Source organism: Megalopta genalis, chromosome 9, assembly GCF_051020955.1.
Source record: "Megalopta genalis isolate 19385.01 chromosome 9, iyMegGena1_principal, whole genome shotgun sequence".
Classification (NCBI taxonomy): Eukaryota; Metazoa; Arthropoda; class Insecta; order Hymenoptera; family Halictidae; genus Megalopta; species Megalopta genalis.
The window spans coordinates 12,779,824-12,797,977 of record NC_135021.1 but is presented as its reverse complement, the minus strand read 5'-3'; the positions used below and the strand labels follow the sequence as shown (position 1 = coordinate 12,797,977).

Sequence of the window (18,154 nt, the reverse complement as noted above, 5' to 3'; positions counted from 1 at the left end):
AGGTTCTAAAGTTGGAACGTGTACGGTCTGTAATTACCAGGTCGCAAATTTTACGTGTTTGTGGCAGAAATGACCTGGCAAAAGAATGACTTGGCAGTGAAAATGTCAGAAAAATTGATGGATTTTCGCCATGTTTAAATTACTAATAGAAGAAATGCATTTTCGATTCGCTCGTATTTCTTGCAATTTAATGACAGTTTCATGCAATGAATACGGAAAAATCATCTCTGTTCGCCTGGTTATAAAAATATGCTACAGTTTCAATGGCATTTATTTCGGTCGGGTAGAGGCGGCACCCGAACCGATACCTTGCATTGCAATTTTAAAAAGGATCGAGACGGCAACGTTCGCGACGATTCCGGAATTCGAGAAGAAACCCGACGAAAATTGCTAAATACACATTGATTAATGTCGACGCTCTCCAGAAACGGTCTACCCGGGGACTAACGCATTCATTAAGAGACAGCTATCGGCGCGACCGTATAATAAACGACGAACTATAATGGCGAACCGGAGAATTAGCACCTTCTCATTTCACGAATATTATGATAATCGGGCTCGCCGGTTAAACCATCGCTGTTCATCGGCGCTCGCGAAATGAGATGCTAAATACGACACGGTAATAACGAACCGATGCATCCGAGAGGATTTTTGCCTTCTTCGCCGGACAAGAAGACGGAGAAGAAGAAGGCGGGACACGTGATACTCGATATTTGCAGAGTTTTTACCGATTCGCGCTTTCACAATGTTTCTGCGCGCGGCGTGGAGTTGACCGAGAATCGAGTGGAAAAAAAGAAACTATCGTCTCGAATTTCCACTCTAATTTCTATCAAGACGATTCTTTTCGTGTCTACGATTCTTCAAGATTATTAATTTATTTCAGAAGATTAGCGTTGAAAATAAGTTCACAGTTCTCTGGACAGTCGTCTCGAATCGTTGTTCACAAAAGAATCATGTTTCATCGTGGATTTCGATCGAATTTTTTGCAGATCGCATATTTCTTTCACGAGTTTGCAAATCATTCGTAAATGAAATCAATTTTTGTTTGCAAGATATAGCGAGCAATGCAGCCACAGTTTTTTTTTTTGACATTAACATTCTTGTTAACACGTTACTTCTTGCGTGCTACTCTGCCTGCAGATGTCATGCGAGCAGTTTTCGATTCGTATGGCACAGTGACACGGGGAAACTATAATTACAAACTATAATTACAACTATAATTACAGGTATGTAATTATTGTTGTCTCAAGTGGTCGAGGAACGCCCGCGGACTATTCCAGCTACATTTGCGAGTGCCGAAGTTAGGCAGATTAAAAGAAGAATTTCGAATGCGGACAAAAATTTGTCGCATTTAAAAATATTATTGCATTTAAAAATATTATTGCATTTAAAAATGTTCTGCGGAAATAGTGTTCTATCTTTTATGAAGAGAACGTTTCCAAAAATACAGATACGCATCTCAAGCAACGAATTGTGCACGCAGCAAATGATCTTTCTCAAGAATCGATCGATTCCGTAGATTGTAAAATCTATACAAAGGATCGGGTCTATTTCAGTTTTCCAATTTTTCATTTTCGCGCACTTTGATGATTTCCAGCGGATCGACGCGCCACGATAATAAATCAGTCCAGCGTTTAACGCGATCCAGGCCAGCGGAATTGTCAAACAACGTCCAGCGGATCTCGTTTGTCGGCCCGTCGCGTCGAAACGGGGCTGATTAGTTATTTTACGGAATTCGAAGCGTTTATTTGCCTGTCCTAGACAAGAAAAAGAAGCAGAGCCGCAGAAGCGCCAGCGTAACAACGAATTTGCTAATCGCGGCAAAAATTAGACACTTGTTTTTGATACTACAAATTTATGGACCTGGAAAATTATGCGCTTCGCTTCGTCGCGGCATAGTTTTCTGTCGATCAAAATTTCCTCCGAATTTGAAGCAACCAAGCTCTTCGAAGAACAATTTACAAGATAAAAGCTTATTCATAATTTCGAACGCTGTGAAACTTCTCTTCGACGTTTACGAAATAACATTTGCGATAAACTTGTTACTACAAGAATGAAATACACTCCGACGAGTAACTTCTCGGTGTCCAGTATCGTCTAAGAAATTCTAACGAACAATTTCAACGAGTTGCTTTATCGCGACGTGTCCCGATGGCTTATTCCGAAATCGAAAGTAACCGTTTCGGCGAGGATTACGGCGATCGCGGCGACCGTGATTGAAGAGCCAACGGATCCCGTTGGATCTATAAAGATGAAAAGACAGTTTGCCCAGCGGAGACGCGTCCCCGAGAGTTTCTCCGCTGCTTGTCTACAAGATCGGCCGTAATTCGAGATTATTAGTCGGCGGGTCGGCGCGCGATTGTCCCTCGGAAAGATACATTACGAGGTAACCGATGCCCACAGTGAAAGTCGCCGAATGTAACTTCGGTCTCGCGTGTTCGCCCCGTATAAATATCCATTGACTTTCTCGTTTGGTAACGCCGCAATACGTTATTAGCGCATCCGACCAGTTCCCGCGACATTCCTGCCGCGATTTTTGCGTCGCGCCGGAGCAAAGTTGAGAGCGGAGCCGGTTTTACGTGGCATAGTGCGAATTTCGACGCGCTAGCTGCCACCAGCTATTTCGGTAACGGTCCTCGGAAGTGTAATATTCTGTCAGGCACGACGCGTCAGAATTTTGATACGGGAATTTAGCCGCGGCAAGCGCTGGCACGAAATTATAGCCGCGTATTCAAATGAACTCGTTCAGCTTGTGTTAGCAAGGCGACATGTTTAATGTGTTTCATAGTTTCGTTTACAGCGGGTCGCGCATTCCCTTCGCGTGTTTGACAAATAAAAGTGGAATGCAAATATTGTTACGCCTCGCTCGATAGTTTTATGTGTTTACATCTCAGTCGGTCGTGCTTCTTTTCCGAGAGCTTTTATTTTAAATTCGACGCGAAGCTTCGGACTTTATGCGCCGGTCGGATGAAATGCTCGACGGCTATCCAGCAGGATAATTTCGTTTAGTCGTGTTCGTGATAGTTGCAAAACGGGGATGCGAAATAAGCTGATTCGATCTGCTGTACACAGTTCTAACGATCGAGTTTCTTTCGGCGACGCTAAACACACACACACGCATCGTCGCCGGTAAATTTCAGGGGACTCGCGAAGAACGGCAGGGAGGAAGTGGTTAAGAAGATTGTCAGCGTCGTTTCGGTTTTGTTCTCTCCGCGAAAAAGCTTTGAAATATGGTTTCCAGAGGGCGAAATCGCTTAAGCATGATGGACAGCGTGTTTCGGGAGGCCGGGGTCCGGGGCTCGCGACGAAACTAACAGAATTTCAGGGAAAAATTGTGGCCCTGCGGGCATCGTAATCACCCATTATCGTGATTTCAAGTACGAGACGCCCTCGGGGTGGACTCGGACCCGCAGAAAAACGTGCGTGAACGAACGAAGGGCGGCCCCGGATACGCATTCCGGACACGTTCCGCCAGTTTTGAGTGATCGCGAGCCTTCTGCCCGAACCTACGACACTCCCGGACACCGGATTCTCGGGACCACACACGTCTATGATGCAATTCGCAGTCGCGGAGGAGACGAAAGGTCCGGAACCTTTTCTTGTACTTCTTGCGATTTTTATCTCTCCGACGAACAGCCTAGGAAATTGAAGAAAATCGACTGTCAGTTTATCCATTCTTGTCGGCTTCTTTTTTGAACCGGTTGGCTGTTGCGATCTCTTTGAAAAGTGTGTAAGTTGCTATAATTATACTGCATATAAGTTTAAGATTCTTCGTATTTCGTTTAAATGAAACATTTTTATCAAATATATAATTTAACAATGAATATCGAAGTATATATATATATATATATATATATATATATATATATATATATATATATATATATATCCTTCCTAACCAGTTAACTGTTTTCGACGAGTATACTCGTTATAACACAAAATGTTGCCATTTTTTCATGACGAGAATACTCGTCAAAAACAGTTGACTGGGTTTAATGTACGTATATTGCACACACATTTCAAAATTATGCGAAACGTTTCGACATTCTGTTGCGATATTTTTCTCGCAGCGTTATATAAACGGAGTCTTTGAACTCTTGGGATGCACTCCAGAAAAATAAATGGCACCGTTTTAATGGATAAATATAGTCAATCACTCGCCGCGAGTTCAGTGCGCTTTTCTGGTATACTGTCTAGAATACTGCGAATATACAGTTGTATCAGAGTGCAATGTTCAATCGAAAGCGCATCTTCTTTGTTAAAGGGAACGCTGAAACTGTAATCAATGTAACATGTAAGAGATGCAAGAAATGCGTGAAACAGTAAGAAAATTGAAAAATTGATGTCTAAGTTCAGCGTACGTTACGAAGAATGCTTTCAGAACTGAACGCTAAGACTGTCGGATACTTAGCTTTTAGAGTGGTTATAAAGGAACTTTTACATTCGATATCCGCTCCAAAGTTTTATAGCGAACGGAAGACCAAGACTATAGAACACTTTGATCTCATAGAATTTTATAAGAGACTATATTCTATATCGACTAGAACTCTGACAGTTCACAAGACCGTTCATTAAACATTATTCATCGGAAGATCTAAATCCAATATTTATCATCGAAGAACGCTATGCTGCCAGGAAATTTTATTTTAGATCGTCGATGTCCAATAGAGTTTCGAGTTCTAACAGAGTGCATTCTGAATAGAACGCTAGGAATTTCGAACGTTTCTCTTCGAATATGCTACATTTGTACCCTAACTCTCTTCGCCATTTTATTCCCAGAGTATGTCACATTAGAACGTCTTGATTCAACGTTTATGCTACAGGTCAGCGCCCGATGATGAGATACAAAGATCGTGAAACATTTTGCTCACGGAGTGTTCTGCATAATGATTCCTAGATCGAGATCGAGATCGAGATTGAGATCGAGATCGAGAGAGAGAGAGCGACACGCCTAGACCGAAAACAAAAATCGCGGTGTTCCAAGAAACGAAGCTAACAGAACTGGAGGAACGAGAGGATCGCGAAGATCAAGGGAAGCCTGAACTCTGGCCGAAGATCGCGCGATTCACGAGATGCACCGTTCCCGGTCAAAGATCAAGCCGATTTCGGATCGAGCGCGTAGAGCTCTGCTCGTCCGATTAAATTCCGGGGCGTCGCGTCGTGGTTCTCCGGTCGGTTCCGCGTGGACAGAGCGAGCGCGCGCGAGCGGACAAGCGGACGAGCGAGAGCGAGGAAGCGATCGAGCACACCGTCGAGGTGGAAACCGGTTCTCCATACGTTTTAATTTCACGCTGACATCGGCGCAATTCAGTTTACACGGATACTGGCCATTTTCTAGCGCGACTCGCGAGATTAATGTCTCGAGCTCGTGTACGCGCGGCGCGCGTGTTTTCAAAGTTCCGCGGAATTTACGCCGCGACACGTTTCCCAGGAACATGCCCGAACGGTCTCTCTCTCTCCTCTCCGCTCCTCTCCTCGCCGGTTCTTCCTCGTCGCCTCCTCGTCCTCTTCCTCGTTCGCCTCCTACACTCGTCCCACCTCTCCCACGTAGCCGCTTTTCGATCTTAATCATCGGAGCGATCGGCTCGCGGGCTAATTGACCCGATCTCGCCGCTGGACACTCTTTCGCGACACCGCTCGCCTTCGTTTTTCGACGATTAATTGTTCCCCTTGCATAATTCGCCGATCTCCTGCTCCTGCTCCGAGATAATTGGACCGTGGTTCGGTTTTATCGATGATTAATTGATCTCGTTCGGTAATTAATCGGTCCCTTGGTTTCGAATTGTTCGGTCGGCTCGCGAGAGACGCGTTGCCGTTGCGGTTGCAGTCCAGCGATTCGGTTCGAGGCGACGAGTTTTTTTCGATCACCGGATCGGCGATCGATTATTAATTTCCTTGATCGAATTTCTAAATGACAGACGACGGAAAGAAACTTTGTAGACCTTCGACGTGCGGTATATCGTTTCCGAGCGCGCGCAATTTCGTCGCACGCCTCGTAAGATAACACAGCTCCAGGTGTCTTCGCGATGAATGCACAACAATTTTCTCAGAAGGTGGCTGGTCAAGCTTGTTTATTTTTTCAGGTAGGTTCATTGACCCCTTCCAAAGAGGTTCGCCAAGAAGGTCTGTTGTCACTTCAGAGCGTTCCGCACAACTAGGTACTGTTCACTTAATGCGTAGAAACGAGCGTTGTCGATGGCAGTGATTAATTATTCGATAGCGCGGTCTTCACTTCACACTGTTGTCCGGCCCGCGGCATTGTTAACAAACGTCCGTTCAGCGACGTTTATCGTTACAGTAGGTTATCAGTGTCCCTCAGAGTCTGACATTTCACTGCTCAATCTCCTAGATCCTCGCGGATCAATTTCAACAGTCTCTTCGTCTTCCACATCACGATCTTCCGGACCCGCGAAAGTACATCACTGCGTAGGATATTTTCATCTTTCACAAGGTCCGTCGAGAGTTTCATAGATCCTTTTCAGTCATCGGTATATACAGATCTGCCATCGCCGTCATCGATCTCACAACACAGGAATCAATAACAGCAATCGATCTCGCACAGAATCCGAACTCCGACCGTCTTGAAAATTTCGTTCGATCCTTCGAGATCCATGATTTATGCCAACGAGTACACTGAGAATCAAGGATCCTTCCTCGATCCAGCCGGAGGACATCGCGCCGGTCGAACGAATCCCGATTTCCATGCGACAGTACGATCACCGCGATCTAGACGATCTCGATGCAACGGGCACACGATCACTGCTCCACCATCTGCACTTTCAAACACCGTTCGCCGATGCGTTCTCACTGTCCCAAGCTTCCGGGATCGATCCCGGTCGCGTAGGCTTGCCGTCGATCACGCGGCATGATCGACGACGATCACTCGGCGTCGAGAATCACTGGCACGTCCTTGTCACTGGTCCCCGATCCTCACTTTGCGCTCCCGAGTACCCACCAAGTTCACGATTCGCGTCATCGAAATCCATTTGTAGATCAACGATTGTCCGACACTGGCTGCCGATGCTCACTTTGTCCCGAGGCGGCGCGTTCGATAATCGCGCGAAGTCCGCGATCGGAGTCGGAGGATTTATAGATCGGCACCGGTCCCTAAACAGCAAGGCTATCATCGTGATCTCGTTCGAAATTGACGAAGAAGAAACGCGTGAATCGTAGGCGACGTTGGTGCCGGGTGACCCTACCTATCAAAACAACTGTACCAGCCTAATCAACTTGCGAACGGTTCGTCTGACACCGAGAAGCCTATTCCGCTAGTCTGATCAACGGTCGCTTCCCAGACCCTATTCCACTAGTAGCCTACCAGAAAAATCACTCTCGATCTTACGAAGTGTATCTCAACGACAATCCGACCCTCTGTCGCACAACATAGATCACAATCGAGCCAAGGAAACCTAACCCCGTGTCACACTGTCACTTCGTCCGTCAGCCGTCAAGTCAAGCACATTGCCGTGTCCAATGCACCTCTAAACGATCCTCCGGCACTTTTCACGAAACTTTGCGGTGACGATCTTTCCCAGAATCCTCGAGAAGGGTGGCCTACGTCCGGTGGACCGTCAATTCGCAGAACAGTGTTACGACTCACCTGCAGTATGTATCCTCTTGCGTAATCCTCGTACGTCCAGCCGAAAGCGGCTAGTAAACGTGTCACTTGCGCGTGCGGCAACTGGTTGAACAACTGATCGAGCAAGATCTTAAGGCGGATCGGTAGTGCGCGCGAGCCGTAGAGTACGAGGGATGCGACGTCAAACGCGGCCGTCGGCTCGACACTCTCTGAAGCCGGTGGCCTCTCCTCCTTCTCCGCGACATCGCGGGCCCCACCAGCCTCGTTTCCCCCACCACCGGAGTCCCTACCACCGTTGGAGCCGCCACCACTTCCACAGTTCGGCTCCCCACCACCGGTTCCTCCTCCAGTCTGCTTGGCCCCACTCGCCGGAGTTCCCCCGGCGGTGGCAGTCGTCGGATCGGCACCTCCGCCTCCGCCGCCGCCGCCGCCGCCACCGCCGCGAGCTCCTTCCCTCGGCGTCGTCGGCGTCGTCGTCACCGCGGTCGCCGGCGTCGCCTGCCTCGCCCTCCCTCCGCCGCTTTTGTCCTCCCTACCAACGACTCGGGGGCTGGAGACGACATCCCCACCCGGCCGCTGCTGGTGGAGACCCGAGAGTCGCGCCAGCGCTGCAACAACAGAGAGGAGAACACAGACGGGGTTAGAAAGAGAGTCGTCTGTTTGGCCGGCACGGATTAGCGCGTGTGTTGGTGACCGTGGACAAACGGCCCCCACCACCCGGCCAGTCCTCTCGGCCGGGCACCTCCCACCCCCACGGTTTCCTCTGCTCCCTCCCACCCTCTCCTACCCGACTCAGACCGGGTCCCTGTCCTTTCGTTTTGTTTCTGTCTCCTTTCGCGGCATCCAGCCTTCGCCCTGGCTCGCTCTGCCAACAGTCCCGACCGTTCCCCGTGTCTCTCTTCTTCCGCGCCGCTGTCTCCCCGGGTATCCTACGGACCCGCAACCAAGGGTCGCCCTGGCACCCACCGTACTTACTTACCCCCTCCCCGCCGGCGCACCGGACTCGCCCCCTACCCATCCCAACCGGCCACGCACACCAATGCTAGACGGCTACCCATACTAGACGGCTACCCATACATCGACCGGCGACAGTTCCGCCAACAGCCACACCGATACCCGCCACCGACGCGACGCCGGCTACCAATACTCGTCGAGATGGAATGTACCCGCGGACCCCCCACCACCCTCGTCCGAGCAGTTTCTCGTGAGACCCGGCATCCATCAACCTGCTGCTGCCGCCACGGTGTCTCGGCGATGTACGGACGACAAGCGTACTACGACCCGCACCATGTCGGCCCGGAATCGCTCAAACCTCTCGTCTTTGCTGCGATTTTTTCGACACGATTTTTATTGCGGCGAGAAGCATTTTCGAGGGCTTTCTTCCCTTCGGAGTTGGGGTGAGTTCGAACATTTCTTGAGTTTTCTGGCGGCTGCTTCTTTTGCCGCGAAATCGAAAGGAACAATCCGATATCGCCATTTCTAACTACTGTGATGGGACTTCGCGTCTGGAAAAAGTAATGTTAAGGGTAGAAAGTGGATCGCGGATGTCAAATACGTTAAAGACACTAACAAAGGTTGATCCAGACGTTAACAAAAATTTAAAAGGACTCGATTCTTGCCAAAAGTGTTGCACATGGAGTTTTCTCTCTGCGATCATCTAACGTAGCGAAGGGGTGAAAACAACCCCCATACATTTGGCCGAATATCTCTGAAACTACTAGAGCTAGAGAGATGATTCAAATGGGAAATAGTGTATTTTGCAATAAGGAATCTAGATACTCCAACCGATTTTAAATGTTGTTGTTGCTTTAAATTTGTTTAAAAAATATATTAAGAAATATTTACTAATATTTCGGAATATTCCCATGTGCAACCTTGATAGTACTTAAAGGAACTTAAAAATACAAGACAAACCGTTTTGGAGAATTTTGATCGCGCGTACTGTTCCGCAGCTTAGCAATGAACAATTACAAAGATAATTTAGGGACGATTAAAGACCGCGACGAGGTTTCGCAGAGGGAAAACGCCCACGGTGGTTTCTGAGCGTTGCCTTTCTCACAACAGAGACACGGATCGCGCCGACGTATATAGTCGTCGAAACACCCGTAAGGTCTCGAGGCGCTTTCCCTCCAGAAACCGTCACGCTTTTCGCACCTGACGATCCCTATCTCGGGACACGAAAGTTTATAGGCGTTCTTACCGCGCAGCCACACATACACACACACACGTTGCACACGCGTGTTCGCACACGGGTTCAACGATGGTATCGGTTCCCGCGTTTCGCGTACGACGAAAACATTAATCGAAACCGTGCACGTTAATCTTTCCGCCTTCTATCTGGGGCCCCATCAATCTGCGCCGTGGAACCGCCGCGAATTTATCGACCGGGAACCGATTAATCGGCCGAAAGGGTAAGAAGAGACGATCCGAAGTCCCGCTCCGCGATGTAATGACAAACAATCACCGGCTTAATGTCTTATTTTTCGTGTCGCCCCGAGCTAAGATGCGTACGTTTGCGTAATAACGGAACATATGGCCGAGGATCGCCGATCGCAATTTGCCCGATGCGCCATACATTTTTTCCCCGTAATTTCCTACAGCTTTGTCTTTATTTAATTCGAGGGAACGACGAAGATATATTTTCGAATACTTTGTCTTTGGGTTTCGGGGCTGTTAAGTATCGGTCCCGATGAGGAGATTGCGGATCTTTATGTCAAGGTTATATTAGGTTCTTTGTATCAGGGGATGCGAAGACGTCTACATTTGCATTCGTGTTTTTGTAATTTATTTTATGGATGGCACAGGAGCCAAGCAGTATAGGTTTTCTTCGAAAATTAGTTACGCAGTGCAAGCACATCTTGATTATAGGATTCTTCTAGATTATTTCCTGATAAATAAACAATAGATAGCAGCACTTAGATTGACCACGGAATGACTAAACAAAATTGGTCAGAGAGAATTGTTTTTTCTAAAAAAGAAACTTTGACATCTTTCCTTTACTTCTGCTCTGGTTAAGTTCATTTGTATGCATTGTAATTTTGTTACAGCTGGTTTGTAGAATACTTATTTTTCTCAATTTTAAGGTTGATGAACTTACAGTGATTGGTTTCTGAGCCATTCATGCGTAGATATTAACACGCACTCGATATATATATTTGAACCCCGAAGCAACCAGGAGATGGCGCCAAGAGATACAGAAACGGATCAAAGACCTTACGAAGTAGAAGTTGTTTTAGTTATTGATTCAACGTTTAGAAATGTAACGCGTGCCGCTACAGAAAGAACATTTTATTAGTACGACGATAGAGATATTCCCCGTATGTTTAAACTATACATTTTTTCAGTAGGACCTCGATTACCCGTACCGCTAATATGTCCCTTAATACCAGAATGGTAAAGATAAAAGATAAACACTAAAGAATAAAATTTTATTCGACACAGTCGAATAAATATTCAACCGAATAAAAATTTATCTAGACAAAAATTTATTCGAATACAATTTTCTTCGACTCTATCGAATAAATATTCAATCGAATATTTAGAAAGTTATCTGAATAAAATTTCATTCGAATAAGAATTCATTCCAATAAGATTTTAGAGAGAGAGAGAGTCGAATAAGAATTTATTCGTGCAGGAATTCATGCGGAAAATAATTGATATGAATAAAAATAATAGAATGTAAAACGTTTTCTCATGGTTTATCAATTTTTTTCTTCCGTATTACTTTTCCGAATTATTCAAGAATTATTCAAGAATTTTTCAAATTATTCGGTTAAAAAATTCGACTAAAAGGAATTCATTCGAATAATTATTTCTGACAAATATTTATTCGAGACAGTCCGAATAATGCCCAATTCTGCTTAATACAGCTACTATGATCGTCGCAAACGTTTACCGTGCAGAGATTAATTAAAATTGCGGTGGAAATTTTAAGAGAAAAATGAAATTCTGGTTGAAGATGTTGGAACGGGGCCGTTCACCCTAAACAACTGGACGTGGGCCCCAGTCGCAGGGCCCACGGTGGAGATAATCACTCATTGTCGTGGCATATCGGTGGACGATGGGAAAGCGGTGATCGTGTACGCGGGAGGATCCATTACCCTTGTTCCTTTTTGTTCGGACCGATAACATTAAGAGGGCGGTGCGGTCGTTACGGGGCGACGCGCCGGGCCACAGCGATGATTGTCGTTGTAGGTGCCATATCGGGCCCCTCCGGGACTCCGCGAGCGGTCCCGAGCCCTTGCTGGGGTCCCAGCGTGGGATCAATAGAAATCACGAAGTCATCGCGATTGGGCGCCACTTGTCATTAATGACTATCCGATTTTCGATTTAATTAAACTGCGATGACGATCTTGCCACCTAGACGTTCCTTAGCCCCGTCCGCTTTAACTCGTGCGGGCCCGAAGGACCCCGGAATATCGGTTACTCTCCGGCGAGAATGATCTGTAAACCGGGACGAAGAAGAGGAGGAAGACGATAGGCTTTTTCACGTCTCGATTACTCTCGCTTGCCGAGCACCGCGAGGGGCGTGGTTTCGGCAATAAGGATTCCGGAGTGAGGTAATTTAACTAGCTCGTTTGCTTTCGAGTTGCTCTGCTTTGATTGATTCACCCCTTCACTCGCCTAACTGCGCCAGATTATGCTCTTGCAATTTTTCGAAAACGTCCGTCAGGCTTCCAGAGACCCGCTGTTACATGAAAGCAGCTGTGGACCATTTTAAGTACATAAATCTTTTGTACAATTTAATCTGTCGATAGTAACAAGATGGATATTAACGCAAAGTTGCTTTCGTAATTACCGCAATTAAAACATTCTCGACACCTACAAACTTGAATAACAGTGCAGGGTATATTCTCTTAACTTCTCTGCGATTCTATGTTAGCCAGACTAAAAAATAAATAACACCACAATTGCGTATAAGAACAAATTGTAGTATTTTTCAGCGGTGCTAAATAGATCGTAAATAAATTTAGGTAATATTAGTTTTGAATGAAATGTTTTGGACAACGATGGGTTTAACTAACAATTGAAAGAACATCAATTAAGAGAGTCAGAATTAAAATGCCAGAATGAATTCGTATGTTGAATTTCACATATTTCACAGAAGAAAATTAAAGGATGAAAGTGCAAGGCAAATGCAATTATATAATAATAATGTGATATATTGTATAATGTGATATAATGTAATAATAATAATAGTGATAAGTGGATTGCGGATTTTTATGCAAAGTAAAAACTGTTCGCATTAATTTCAAGATAATGCAGCTACACATACATTCATTTTCCTTATTAATAATTTTATTCAACTGATGGGGATATAACAGTCTTTGTAAATTCTGTAAATGTTTTTACTGTTTATCATTTGAGCTACTCATTTTTTTCATAAATGCATAAAATCCGCTGTCTAGTGATAAGATTGACATACTGATGTTCAGTATTACTAGATTTATAATAAGACTTTATGAACCATTTACTTGATTCACTGATACTCCGGCAATCATCATAAGTTATGCAATAGCATAGGTCACGGCTTTTATCAATTCAGTATCTCCTTTTATGTAATTCGTTTTCGATTTGTTATCGATTTCCGCTTTACATAAACTTCACGTACAGTTCACATAAAGTTTACTATATATATATAGTATATAGTATATATATATAAAGTTTAACTATATATATATAGTTAAACCTTCGTAGAACTTTATGAAATAAATATACATATATATTTGTTCATCATTTATATGTACTTTATTTTCATTATTTATATGTATTTTCATCATTTATTTATTTATATGTTGCAGTTTTAGGTTAGCCAGCAAAATTATCTTTTCTTGGAAAAAGAAATAGATATATGAAATAGAAAATATTTCTTGGAAAAGAAAATATATATATATATATTCTGCTATATATTATATATATATATATTCTGCTGTTGTCATATTCACTACTTGCAGCCGTTTGCGAACACTAGTGAATATAATAAATATTCGGTCTTTTTCCAAGGAAAGAAAATTTTGCTGTCTAACCTAAAATTGCAACATATGAATAAATAAATAAATAAATAAATGAAAGATTGTCTTCCGTTTTCTGTTTTTCAAGGCAGTAGATCACAGCCGAACTAAAGTCTTCGGGAACAAAAGGGAGCGAAGTGAAAACGGAAAATTCCCACAGCACGATTCATCGAATTTGTTTTCCCCAGCGCGATTCATCGAATTTGTTTTCCCCAGCGCGACGCACGTTTGTTACCTTTTTCCCTGGATCGGCTGGCAGGGCGACAACGAATTTTTCGACGAACGAACAGCGACGACGGAGAGAGAAAAAGAGAGAGAGAGAGAGAGAAAGGGTGGCTCGGTGTCGGGTGTGCCGGCTGGATTTCCACGCCGAGTGAAACGCATTTTTGCGAGACGTGTGCGAGAGCACGCCGCGGTCAGCCGTCCGTTACATTTCACGGGATTTCTGTCTCGGTATTATATTTGCCCGGCCGCGTATCGATGGCTTTCACAAAAGACAATGTTTACCCTGGAGTTTATGCCAGTGGGCACGCCCACCGCTGTCTCGCTGCGCTCGTCGTTCGTTTTCTTCTCCGCGAATCATCAACCCTTTCACCATGAATTTCGTCTATCTCGCGCGATTAGGTGTGGCTCAGATACTATTGTGTTCGTACGATTTCTACGATGTTGTTCAAGATTCCTTTGATATTGCTGTTGTTTGCCAGGCGAAGATATCTTTCTCTTTCAAACTTTTGACAGGATGTAATAATGTCGTGGATGGAATTTTTTTGTTATTACAGACTTAAACATTTGAGGGTTATCTTTTTTAATTAAATAAAGAGTACGTGAGGTTGGCGTGTCCGATTTTCAATCTGGTTAAGATGACCTGTTTCCTTCTTTCAAATGATGTAGCTTTGTTCTTAGGTGTTATAGAATGTTTTGGTATCAGGATATTACAAAAATAAATCTTCAAATAAGAGAGTCTCAACTGTATTTTCAAATAACAGCGTTGAAAATAATGGTTAGAAATGAATTGTTCCAAATAACTATTTCTTATTTTCGTTTCAAATAAAATATTCGTCTGCAAAGTATTATATACATCCTTGTAATCTTCCTTGCAATTCTGATCGATCCGAAATTTCTTTTATACGTTGCCTAGAAACTAGTCCTTCCAACATCTTGCAAATGTTCCAGCAATTCAAGTTTCAACAAAGTACAATAATTTCTCCCGGAAATGTCAAATTCCGGGTTGCTGTGAATTTCCCTGCGCTAGTCCCATGCCTATGTAATTTATTGCTACATTGATGGTAAGGGACAAGTAAGAAAGTCAAGTAAAAGTCAAGTAAGAAAATCCACGGAGCTACAAGGTTCGTGACTGCTGAATCGTGGCATATGACCTCCAAATTGCTTCCGAATCGTGGCAAAAAATAAGAAATAAAAAGAAATTAAGTCATCGTTTTTATTCTAGTATTACTATGAATTCATAATATTGTATACTGACATGCTGGCCGCTGCTTCTTTTGCCGATTGCTCTGGCTTTCTATAAAAACGAGCCGCGAGATTCGAAGGATCGTGACTTGGTACAGCAATTTCTCCATAATTCGCGCTCAAATTGCGCACAAAAATGGAAGATTTGGGTAGAGGAGATACGATTATTCGAGCCTTGCGTCTCGTTTTTATAGTTACCGATTGTCAACAACTATAAAAACGAGACGCAAGGTTCGAATAATCGTATCTCCTCTTCTCAAATTGTTCATTTTTGTGCGTAATCTGAGCGCGAATTCGGGAGAAATGACTGCATTCTAGGAGAAATTACTGTATTTCCCCGTTTCAGAGTTTCAGAGCATCGCGTGTTAAAAGAAAATAACGCGTCTTGACCCGCGTAAATGTCTGTGTTTCGCTTATTTACCCATTTTCCCGTTGCTTCGTAGCATTACCAACCAATGAAAAAAAATATTCCACTGTATAAGTCCGACTAACTTCAACTTTTCCAAGTTGATTGAAATATATTTCACCGTGCACAAGAAGCTAAGCAAATGATGGGACAGTTTTTAACCCACCTGAACCCCAAAGAGTGAAATCGTAATCCGAAAAAGGATTGCCGTCGAAAAACGTGGTTAACGTGCTCGGTCCCGTTGGGACCGTGGATCCAGGGGAAACGAGGGACCGCTCGCCGGTGGATCATTGAAACAACGGCGTGCGGGGGCGCATTGACGTGTGCGGAGTAAAAGTCCGAGGCCGAGCTGTCCGGTCGTTGCGTTTCCCGAAAACAAAAATCCTGACGTACCGGGGTGGCGTTGGCTTTTTGACCTTTAAAAAAAGCCAACAAAAAGCGAGCCAGATATACATATATATGGAAAGAGAGTGAGAGAGAAACCGAGTGTGAGAGAGAAATAGAGAGAGAGAAATAGAGAGAGAGAGAGAGAGAGAGAGAGAGAGAGATAACTGAAAGCCCGACAGAAAAGGCCGGTCGATCGGAGCCCAGGCAGAGGCAGCCACGAAATGGAGATTCGAGTGCATGCATACATAACCGGCGTGGCGCTGGCTTGGGACGCGATGATGCCGGGACGTAATATCAATACGCCACGGAGGCAGGATAGTCGCGTCTGATTTTCCGAGCGCATCGGCACGTGGATAATGTTTTAATGGAGTTTGCGGAGTGCGAGGAGGGACGCGCGCGAGCCCGAGCCTCTCTCGGGCCAAGGGTGAGCCCGCCACGGTTTACATACCATTTACTCGCGCCCTGTAACCTCGGGAACCGGCTGTTTACAGTGCTGTACAAACTGTGCTCGCGTCGCGTCGCTGCCGTACTTACGACGCCCTAACTCCTTCCGATACCGAGCCGAGATATCTCGAATCCGACGATTGATAAGGGTGCGCCGACCGAGGAGGAGGACCGACGTCTGAGGACCAATCGGTGTCCCGAGGAACCGAAGTCGATCCACAGCCGAGATCCACGTCCCTCTGCAGGCGAGCACGATTTTGTGTGCTTTGGGTAAGTTATCATTCGACTGCGGATTTTTATGCAAAATAAAAGCCGTCTGCATTAGTTGGAAGAAATCGAAAGTAAATAAGTAAGTTCGCTCTTCCTTTAATCGCGACAATAGATTGAAAACAAGACATTGACACCCGAGAAAGATAACCTACGTCGCAGAGGCGCCTGCGAAGACTGTTGATTTTTGTTAATTTTTCATAGAGGTCTAGTGATTTAAGTTTAAAATTACTTAAAATATAAAAAAATATAATATAAATGCATTTTATTTTTACAATAATGCCAAACCTTTAAAATGACTAGATTAACTTAAATAAATATCCATTGTTAGTATAAAATTGACGCCTTAGAAAAGCATGCGCCTCTGAAGCGTATGGTTATCTTTTACGTACGTTGTCATATGGTTATCTTTCTAGGGTTAAATTCTTTCAATATTTTCTTCATTTTTCGAGGTTTTTTGACAGCTCGAGCGCTGCGTCTCCAGAAGTCGTAGACGAGATTTGTCCGGGTTTGAAAATTAATTTTTCTTTCATTAATTTTGCTGCTGTTTCATTTTAATCTGAGATTCAGATCTGCGGATGGCAAGTTTGGTTTCATTAACGTCGAACGTACTGAGTATCTTCTTATGAAAGCTATAATGTTGTATTTAGACTTTGTACAATTTTTATTATAATATACGCTTTAGTAAAGACAGTTTGACAAACAGTTTTTATGAAAAATTCTGAAATAGAAAATTCGAAACCGGTTATTTGACCGGCGGTGGTACGTTCAGTGTTAAATGAACTACTTTGATTTGTTGGAATTTTGGAGGTTGCTGCATGGGCAATCGGAGCATTGAAACGAAAGCTGTCTGTTTCTTTCCATAGACGCACACTTTTGCACAAATTGCATTTTTTCGGTATCACGAACATGCCCTCAGATTTAGGCTACTACAGTCTTGGGGATGCATGATATTACAAATTAGAATATGGTATCGTAAAGTGGAGATTTCAAGGTTCAATTAAAAAGCAAAATTTTAATTCTAAGATAGCTTTTAACCAAGTTACAGTTGTTCAAGTGTTAACAATTTTTCGGGCAAAAAATTAGCGATGCTTTAATTTTGCTGCGAGCGTATACCGTTATAGATAGAAATAAAACAGAAATAACCGATGTTGTCGCACCGTGCTACTTGCATCTGAATTTGGAATGAAATTCACGAACAGACCGTAGCAAATTTTCCGTAATCCTTGCGTCGAAGTCTGCATACTCGGCTGTCGCCGTAAACAAAGTTCGTCAGCTGAGAGCCTGTCGTCGGTACAAAAATGAATTCGCAAAGATAAACGACCCATTGGATCGTAGATTGCTAGACCACACGCAAACACTGCGATTGTAAATTTCGAGGATGACGTCGCTGCGTCCCGGGAAGTCGGATTGCGCAAACGGCATCCTCGTAATCCAGCTAACGACATAATAAGTGATTCTTGCTTACTTTGTGCGAACGATGGAGCGGCGCGCGGCGCCGCGAGACGTCCGGCATCGAACTGAAAATTGCCAGTTGCGAGCGCATTCGTAAGCGACGATAATAACGGAATGCGATTAAACATCGGCTTGCTT

General features: G+C 44.4%; 1 protein-coding gene across 2 annotated transcripts in view; it reads right to left on the bottom strand.

Moving 5' to 3' along the window:
* LOC117220745 (uncharacterized) overlaps positions 1-18,154 on the bottom strand; it is a 475,043-nt gene that overhangs the window by 31,194 nt on the left and 425,695 nt on the right. For both annotated transcript variants that reach the window (XM_033471005.2, XM_033471006.2), the window contains exon 4: positions 7,601-8,187. In XM_033471005.2, coding sequence (XP_033326896.2) covers positions 7,601-8,187 — 587 coding nt within the window. The remainder of the gene's footprint in view (positions 1-7,600; positions 8,188-18,154) is intronic.